The sequence below is a fragment of the Oratosquilla oratoria genome, chromosome 41 (assembly GCF_046742065.1).
Source record: "Oratosquilla oratoria isolate Oo_2021 chromosome 41, ASM4674206v1, whole genome shotgun sequence".
NCBI lineage: Eukaryota > Metazoa > Arthropoda > Malacostraca > Stomatopoda > Squillidae > Oratosquilla > Oratosquilla oratoria.
Window position 1 is genome coordinate 19,916,174 of NC_134817.1, and position 10,000 is coordinate 19,926,173.

Genomic DNA, 10,000 nt, shown 5'->3' on the forward strand with positions numbered 1-10,000 from the left:
CTTTTCCTCCTCTTACTCTTCCTCCTCTTCCTTTCCCCCCTCCTCCTCTTTCTCATCCTCTTTCTTCGTCCTCCTCTTCCTCCTCTTCTTTTTCCTCCTCTTACTCTTCCTCCTCTTCCTTTCCCCCCTCCTCCTCTTTCTCATCCTCTTTCTTCTCTTCCTCTTCTTCCTCTTCCTTTTCCTCCCCTTTCTCCTCTTCCTCTTCCTCTTCTTCTTCCTTCTCTTCTTCCTCTTTCTCCTCTTCCTCCTTGTCCTCCTCTTCATCCTCCTCTTTCTCTTCCTCCTCTTCCTCCTTCTTCTTCGCAGGTGATTGGTTGGTTTCGTTTACCAACTTTTCTCTGTCCCATTTATTGGATTTGATTCGACTTTATATTGTTATATATATTTTGTTTTTATCTTAGTTTAGTTTAGTTTAGTTTATTCTTAAACGGGGTTTAGTTATGCATCAAATGGGATGTGTAATTTCTCTCGGCTACCGCCCTCTCCTCCCTCTCTCCCATTCCTCCCTCTTCCTCCTCCCTCCTCCTCCTCCACACTCCACCCTCTCCCATTCCTGCCTCTCCCTCCTCCCTCTCCCTCCTCCCTCTTCCTCCTCCTCCACACTCCACCCTCTCCCTTTTCTCCCTCTCCCCGACTCCCTCTCTCCGACTCCCTATCCCTTTTTCCTCTCTTTTTTCTCTCCTTTCCTCTTTTTCTCTCCCTCTTCCTCCTTCCTCTCCCGCCTTCCTCTCCTTCCACCATCTTCCTCCTCCTTCTCCTGCCTTTCCTTCCCTTTCCTCTTCTCTCTTTTGTCTTTCCTTCCCTTTCCTCCTTCTCTTCCCTCTTCCCCCTTTTCCTCCAGCGTCTCTTTCCACAATCCTCCTCCTCCTCCTCCTTCTCCTGCCTTTCCTTCCCTTTCCTCCCTCTCTTCCCTCTTCTCCCACTCCCTCCACCATCTCTTTTTACCCTCTCCCTCCTCCTCTCCATCCTCTTCCTCCTCCCTCCTCCTCCTCCTTCCTCCTCCTCCTCCTCTTCCTCCTCCTTCTCTCGAAGTTGTTTACATTTGGCGGCCAAAACAAGCTCGCCTTTGACGCCTCTCGGATAGCTTCGCCTCCCGAAGGATCAGAGGTCTGCCGCCGCTGCCGCCTCAGCCTTCCCATGGACCAGGTGGTCTTAGTTCCCTTTCACACTAGGCAACTAGTGACCGTCACTAGTGGCGGTCACTTGTTGCCTAGCGTGAAAGTCTCGGGCAACTGCAAGCAACCAGTGACTGTCACCGAGTTGTGGAATCCTTTCTCATCATCTCATTAGTCGAAAGAATGGCATCAATGGAGGAGGTGCTTCTTCTGTTGGCTTTGCTGGTCAAGAAAAAGAGACGGTCGGTGACGGCAACTGCCAGTGACGGTCACTTGTTACCGGAGCGGGCAACAGCCATAGCCTGTTGCGCAACCGGGCAACCGCAGTGACGTAGTGTGAAAGGCTCAATCTAAAATAATGGTAGGCAACTAGTGACCGTCACTAGTGACGGTCACTAGTTGCCTAGTGTAAAAGGGGTCTTAGTGTCACCTGAAAGCCCTCTAACTCAGTGACCGTTACCAAAGACTCAGAACTGTACCCGGACGATTTTATTCGGCTGAGGAGTGTCTGCATACTGAGTGGGTTTCTTTCAGTTGTGTGGAAACGAAAGTTTGCTGTCGACAAGTTTATCCAAAGGAAATCAATGTGAGGACGGAGCCTTTCGCTTGTTACGCCCCGATCAAGGGTTACTTATCTGTTTATTTTTCGTTATTTATTCGTTTATTATCGATCTTGATTTATTGTTATTTTTATGTTTGCTTATTATTTATCGTTATCTATTAATTAATTTTGTTTATTTACTTATTTATTTTATTCTTATTTTACTTATTTTATTTTGTTCATTTATTTATTTATGTATTATTATTATTATTATTATTATTATTATTATTATCATTATTGTTATTTATTTATTATTATTATTATTATTATTATTATTTTTTTTATTTTTTTTTTTTTTTTTTTTTTTTTTTTTTACCCTCATCAGACCTAGTTATGGACCAAAATGGCTCCTGTCGTTACGCTCTCCTTTGTAATCCTTTGTCATGTACTTAATAAAGCTGGAACGACCGAAACGTGATTCCGTCCTTACATGATCTTTCTTTGGTTTTCTTTAAAATGAATAAAATCACCTGACGCCAGGCCGTGATAATACACGAGAGTTATGCCGCGCTCTCCATGTGTTCAGGAAGAAGAACCATATCCTCATTTAATCCCCGCTTCCTCACACCCCAAAAATAAGTAATAAATAAATAGAATACATAGATAAGTTGATAGATAAATAATATATAAATAGATAATAAATAGATAAATGTTAAAAAAGATGTATAGATAAGTGAGTAAAACAAATACATACACAGCACAGATAAGTGGATAATAGATAAATAAATAAATAAATCAAATGAATAAACAAATAAATCAAACAAATTCTAGATAAGTAAATAGATGATAAATACATAAATTAAGAAGTAAATTAAAAAAAAATTACATGGATAAATAAACATAAGATAAACAATATGTTCATAAGTAAACAAATATATACATATACCATAAGAAGTAAATGAAAAACAAACAACATATATATGGATGAATAAACATAAGATAAACAATACATTCATAAGTAAACACATAAATAGTAAATATATAGATAAATAAATAAATAAAAATAAATAAAATTCTGTGACCACCTCTCCTAATGGCGTTCTCCTCCCGTAGACTGGCTCGCGTAGCTGAGCTCCGGGCGGCCTTGTACGAGGGCTACGTCCCGCCGCCCGTCGAGGACAAGATGGAGGCCAAGAACCAGATCGACGTCGAGTCGGGACCGCAGGACGCCGTCGAGGAGGAGCTCACGGCGCAGTATCAGAGACAGTAAGTTCGAGGGGGAGGTGGAGAGGGTTTTCCTCGTTCATCAAGGGCGAGGTGTCGGGGTTCAGTTTGAGGGAGATGGGGAGCTCCTCCTCGTTCCTCAAGGATGAGGTTTAGGGGCTCATTTCGAGGGAGATGGGAGCTCCTCCTCGTTCCTCAAGGATGAGGTTTAGGGGCTCATTTCGAGGGAGATGGGAGCTCCTCCTTGTTCCTCAAGGGCGAGGTTTTGGGGTTCAATTTGAGGGAGATGGGGAGCTCCTCCTTGTTCCTCGAGGGCCAGCTCTCGGGATTCCTGAAGGGGAGGGTGCCCCTCCCTCCCCCCAAACACATCAGGTGGAGAGGACTGGACCAGTATCTTGTATAGGCTGGAGCAAAAGTAGTGATTTTTTTTTTCTTTTTTTTGATGTTCAAATTGAGAGCCTTATTTGGAAACTTGTTCTTGTGTTCATTTGTTCAGTATCTTGATACGAATCGGGTCGAATATTTTGGAGTTCAAAACAGTTTCAGCATCAGCATTAGAGGATTAGAATAAAATATCATTTTATCTATTCTTTGATTTGTTCACTCACACATTCGAGACGCTTGTTCACTGTCTTGGCACTGAACAAGCGTCAGGCATTTCAACTTTAAGGCTAGACAATTTGAACATTGACTCAGACAATATTAATAGAAAATGTTATTCACCCCCCCCCCGCACAACCTACTCTGTACAGAACATTGAGACGCTGTACATTGCTCCATGTCCCCAAGTAACAGCTGTAAAGAGACGAAGCTGCTTCAAGGGGAAACACAGCTGTCAAGTCACGGAGCAGAGGCGGTCGGCATTGCTGGCACTCGTTTGCCTGACACGTGCCTGACATGTTCCTGACATGTTCCTGACATGTGCCTGACATGTGCCTGACAGGCGTGACTGGCACGTGCCTGACATGTGACTGACACGTGCCTGACATGTGCCTGACATGTGCCTGACAGGCGTGACTGGCACGTGCCTGACATGTGCCTGATACGTGACTGACACGTGCCTGATACGTGACTGACACGTGCCTGATATGTGACTGACATGTGATTGACACGTACCTGACACTTACCTGACATGTGACTGACATGTGCCTAACATGTGCCTGACATATGACTGATATGTGACTGACAGTGCCAGTGACACTTATCATACATATATATGAATATGTATTACATGTGAATTTATACATATATATTGTATATAATATCTTCGTTTTTATGATGGCAGACATGTTCCTATGCCGTGTGCCTTGAGGTTGGCAAGTTTTATATATATATATATATATATATATATATATATATATATATATATATATATATATATATATATATATATATATGTATATATATATATATTGTGACGTAGTTATGACGTTTCTATAACGTCACCCTCTCATATAAAAACAGTCACAAAAAATCACTAAAACACATTTGTAATCGAGATACTACACTCTCTTGCAGTAGGCCTGAGAAAAAAAGACTCACATGTATGGCAACATCTCCAGCTGATTGCGTGGGAATGTTGCCATATTAGTGAGTCTCTTATTTCCACGGGCCCGCTTAGAGTATAGGGGATCGCTCCAAGGCTCAAGGAGACCTTAGGGCACCCGGCGAAGGTTCTTGCCCATTATCCCAGATAATCCATTTTCTGTGTTTTCTTTGATAAACGTTCCCTCCCTCCCTCCCTTCCACTCCCTCCATGCTTACCTCCAGGGAGAACCGCAAGTCTTGGCATCACGTGTAAGTTGACAACATCCGTGTTGCTCTCTCTCTCTTTCTTTCTTTCTCTCTCTCTCTCTCTCCTTCTCTAGCTCCTTTTTCTCTATCTTTATATATATATATATATATATATGTATGTATATATATATATATATATATATATATATATATATTTCTTTCCCACTCACCATAAGTAATACTTATAAGGTCCTGTAGGCAATGTCCTCCTTCCTTATCACGTGCAATTCACAACACGTGTAGACTCCTCCCCATACAAATTAACTTAACGTACAAACTCCACCCCCTCTCTCCATAAGCCCCTCCACTTTCCCCCCTAGAAGCAAACGTTACGCTCCACCACTTTCGAGCGTAAACCCCGCCTCCCAAACCCACCCTGAGCTATTTCACTGGAGGTAAACCCAGGCTCCGCCCTCTTAGGAAAGAATGTGGGCGGAGCTTATGGTGCAGTTTAATTTGAATGGGGAGTTATTCCTTGGTAGTTATGTTGTTCTCACGCCAAGTATAATTAGATAGACAGAATGAGTATTTTAAATGTAAATTCAACTCAATCCATAGGATCCTATACCCTCTTCCCGTCTGTCCCTCACCCCCACTCCCCCCCCCGTCTGTCCCTCACCCCCACTCCCCCCCTCCTCCCCCCCTGTCCTTGTAGGACCTGAACCTTCCCCCCAACGACCCAGAAAGGTCCTTCCCTGTGTGGGGACCAGCTGTCCTTCCTTCTATCCTTCTTCTCCAGCTGTCACAGCCAATCCCCCAACCACCCCACACCGTTTTCTTTCAACTCTGACGTCACACATCACGCATCCACTGTGACGTGACATCTCACCCGTCAGTCTATCTGTCTAAAACCAAGATATCAGTCTCAGCATATCTGTCTGTCTGCCTGTCTGTACATTACCAAGACACCACTCAGGCTGTCTATCTGCCTAAATATAAGATATATAAGTCTGTCTACGGATCCCTCTCCCTGTATTTCTTTCTGTACCTGTCTACGTCTGTCTGTCTGTCCGTATCCTGTCTAATGCCTGTGGCCTTCTTCCTCCCCCGAACAGACAAATGGCCGCCATGATGCGGCGTCAGGCCACCGTGCAGAGTGAGGCCGATTCCTTTGCCTCTCACGACGACGATTTCGCCGAATACGGGGACGAGACCATGGGTAAGTTCTTCATCCCCAGGGGGCGGGGAGGGGATGGGAGGTGGGAAGGTGAGGAAGAAAAGAGACTCCCTTTCCCCAGTGGGAAGGGAGAAAAGGAAGACATGAGTCCATCCTTCCCCAGGGGACGAGGGAGGGTGGGAGGGGGAGGAGAGGAGGAAAAAAAGACTCCCTTTCCCCAGGGGGCGGGGAGGGGATGGGAGGTGGGAAGGTGAGGAAGAAAAGAGACTCCCTTTCCCCAGTGGGAAGGGAGAAAAGGAAGACATGAGTCCATCCTTCCCCAGGGGACGAGGGAGGGTGGGAGTGGGAGGAGAGGAGGAAAAAAGACTCCCTTTCCCCAGGGGGCGGGGAGAGGATGGGAGGTGGGAAGGTGAGGAAGAAAAGAGACTCCCTTTCCCCAGGGGGAAGGGAGAAAAGGAAAACATGAGTCCATCCTTCCCCAGGGGACGAGGGAGGGTGGGAGGGGGAGGAGAGGAGGAAAAGAAACTCCCTTTCCCCAGGGGGAGAGAAAAGGAAGACAAGAGTCTACCCTCCCTTCCCCCGGGGGGCAGGGGAAGGTGGAAGGAGGAGGGAGTGGGGGAGAGAAGAAGAGAAAAGAATCCAGGCGGAGAGAAGAGGTCACAGCCGGGGAGAAGGGGTGACTTCGGGGAAACAAGATCTGATCCCCGTTGTCAGGCCTGGGTTGTCATAAACCTCGGAATGAGACCAAGTGGGTTTAGAATGGCTTGAGCAAGCCTTTCGTACTGCAAGGCATTACAGGGATGGGATGGGACAGGTCCCATTCATAGTAAAATGAAGAAGAATTCAATTGTGAAAAGGTGCATTGGGAGCGGGAGGGAATGAGCCTAACATGTAATCATATAGGTGTGACCGTGGGTAAGATCATCAAGGGATATATCTGCATTATAGAATGAAAAAATCAATATGTATGTGTATGTGAATATAGGTGAGGGTGACAGAGAGAGAGAAGGGGGAAGGGGGAGAGTGAGGGGGAAGGGGGAGAGAGAGAGGGAAGGGGAGAGAGAGGGGGGAGGGGAGAGAGAGGGGGAGGGGAAGAGAGAGAAGAGAAGAGGAAAGAAAAAGGGGGAGGGGAGAGCGAGAAGGAGAGGGGGAGATAGGAGGGTGGGCGGGAGAGGGGAAGGGGGAGGGGGAGAGAGGGGGGAATTTAAGGAATCAAGGAAATGGGAGATTCATTTTTTAGATTAACTTTAGCCTCCGGGTGGAATGTGCGCCCACGTGTGTGTACGTGTGTGTGTGTACGTGCGTGTGTGTATTAGTGTGCGTGTGTGTATTAGTGTGCGTGTGTACGTGTGTGTGCATGTGTGTGTGTGTGTATGCATGTGTGTGTGCGTGCGTGAGTGTGTACGTGTGTGTGTGTGCGTGTGTGTGTGTGTATGTGTGTGTATGTGTGTGTGTATGTGTTTGTGTGTGTGTGTGTGTGCGTGTGTGCGTATACGGGTGTATACGTTTGTATACACGAGCGTACACGCAGGGTGTGTTTCATTGTGCTATTACACACATAGGGACGAAAGTAGAGACAGCTGGTGGAGACAGGAGGCAGACAGCTGGAGGGAGTGTTCGGGTGAGGCGAGAGGTGGAGGTAGGGGGAGGGGGCAGAGAGGTCACGCAGAGGTAGGAGGGAGAGGAAGAGGTGGAAGAACAAAATATATAAAATGTTCCAGCGTGGAATGAGTGGATGAAAAGAAAAGGAAACAAGAAAAAATAGTTTCTTGGAAAATAGGTCAAAGGTCAAGTATTAGAATGTAAGGTGTGTGTGTGTGTGTGTGTGTGTGTGTGTGTGTGTGTGTGTGTGTGTGTGTGTGTGTGTGTGTGTGTGTTTCTGCATGTGTGTGACGTGTGTGTTTGTGTGTATGTCTGTGTGTGTGTGTGTGTGTTTTGTGTGTGTGTGTGTGTGTGTGTGTGTGTGTGTGTGTGTGTTTGTGTGTGTGTGTGTGTGTGTGTGTGTGTGTGTGTGTGTGTGTGTGTGTGTGTGTGTGTGTGTGTGTGTACGTACATGTGCACTTACGTTCGTATTTGTTTACATAAATATATTGCACATCTACCGTAATTTTCTAGATCTAGAGGGCTAGTGGGTCATGTGCTGGGCTGTAATCTAGTCAAGTGTCATTTGACCTTATCTAAGTTTTTTCTGTGTGTGTGGATGACCTCTTTCCCCAAGGTTATTGTCAGTCTTTGAGGTGCTCTAGCGGACTCATTATGAACCAATAGTATAGGAATTATTGTCTATCCTTATACCAATACAGTTTTCTCGAAAATAAATAGTATTTATTATAAAGGAACTATTCCTTATAGAAGTATATTGAACAATAGCCAAAGAAGAATGTATGTTGTCGATAGTTACGATGTAGCATGTTTCAGGGATGGATGGGTGTCCCCGATAGTGTGTAGATAGGTTGTTGTCTCATCGACTAACACAATTTTTTAAAGCAAATTGTGAGATCTTTTCATTGGTTATTTTTAAGTCTTTGTGAAAACGAGATGAAAAAAAAATCTTATCTCATTTTGTAGATATAGAATAAGGGCTTAGGGCCGAGCCCCCTGCAAAGCTGGGACTGGCCCAGCCGGTGGCTCGTAATTCCTTGAAAAATATATATATATTTACCCATTTCTTTAAAAAAAAGTCTTAGCATGGTGTTTATATACTTCATTTGGTGATGAATGAGAATTTTTAATTGAATGAGTTGAGAAAATTAAAATCTTTAAAAAAAAAATGTCCATGTCTCTAAGTGGTTGAGTTGTTATCCCATCACCAGCCAATCAGATGTGTCCACCATTGAACTTGTCGTGTTATAATATGTTTCAACCCTTTTTCTAGTTGGCCAAACGGAGACTTTAGTATAAAGGGTAATGTTTAAGTGTTTATTGCCCCCTACGTATATTCTCTGTGTACGGTACTTCCATATTCATCTTTATTATTGATCACTTTTTATGTTTTTTTTCTTATTACGCACTGCTGCTATGTGATTGCATTGCTTAATCAAGCGTTTCACTCGGATCGATCATAGAAACGTAGAAGATATTGTTTGTGCATGTTTCTTATTGTCGTGTAGTTCTTGGATTTGTTGATGTGCGTTCGAGTGAACGAAAATATAAACGAAAACGACTTTATCATATTTATACTTCTGATCCCCCCTTTTCGTTCTATGCATGTTATTGCAGTATGGTGTTTTATCTTTTATTTTTTATGTATGTCTTTTTTTTCTTCTTCTTCTTTTTTAGGAATTTTTTTTTTTTTTTTTTTTTTTTTTAGGTTGATTTATTTCAGGGTGAAGATAGCGAATGCGTACGCGACACTAGGATGCATATCTCATCGAGACTAACGATGGTATTCTTAAAAGATATATATTTCTTTATATAAATCTTATTGGGAAAGCTTTATATAAGGAAAGGATTTTTTAAAGAATTCTTACGGCGGTATTCTTAAAAAAATCTTTCCTTATGTAAATCTTGTTTAAATCCTTGGAAGGGAAAACTTTTATATATGGAAAGAATTTTTTAAGAATACCACCGTTATATTCTTACGATGGTATTCTTGAGAAAAAATATTTTCTTATGTGAATATATAAGGAAAGATTTTTTTTAAGAAATCTTACAGTGGTATTCTTTAAAAAATATTTCCTTATAGAAATCTTATATAAATCCTTGGAAAGGAAAGATTTATATAAGGAAAGAATTTTTTATGGATACCAACATAAGATTCTTACGGTCGTATTCTTAAAAAAAAATTCTTTATGTAATATTTTCCTTCTAAGGATTTATATAAGATTCATATAAGTAAATATTTCTTAAGAATACCACGGCTAGTGATTTTTTTCGATCATTTTAAATATCATTAATGATGATTGACATCTTGTGACGGAGCGTGACAAAGAACCAAAATATATTTATTCACAAGAACTCAGTCATGGTTACTTGATGGTCAGTTTTTATTTTTCTATACACACACACACACACACACACACACACACACACACACACACACACACACACACACACACACACACACACACACATACATCGAATCATATGTTTCATTACTTATTGTTTGTTTTTTATTTCTTTTCATGAATAACTATATAACATTTCTATGTTTTTTTCTCTTAATTCATGAGTTCCCACCTATTATTTCCCCTTGACCCCATTTTCCTC

General features: G+C 42.9%; 1 protein-coding gene across 13 annotated transcripts in view; it reads left to right on the top strand.

Moving 5' to 3' along the window:
• Positions 1 to 10,000, top strand: part of LOC143021011 (uncharacterized) — a 599,497-nt gene that overhangs the window by 576,513 nt on the left and 12,984 nt on the right. For 11 of the 13 annotated variants that reach the window (XM_076178117.1, XM_076178118.1, XM_076178121.1 and 8 more), the window contains 2 exons: positions 2,770 to 2,922; positions 5,730 to 5,833. In XM_076178117.1, the coding sequence (XP_076034232.1) occupies positions 2,770 to 2,922; positions 5,730 to 5,833 (257 nt within the window). Of the gene's footprint in view, positions 1 to 2,769; positions 2,923 to 4,650; positions 4,693 to 5,729; positions 5,834 to 8,666; positions 8,696 to 10,000 lie in introns of those variants that run through there. The other 2 variants (XM_076178125.1, XM_076178129.1) reach the window with 2 other exon arrangements.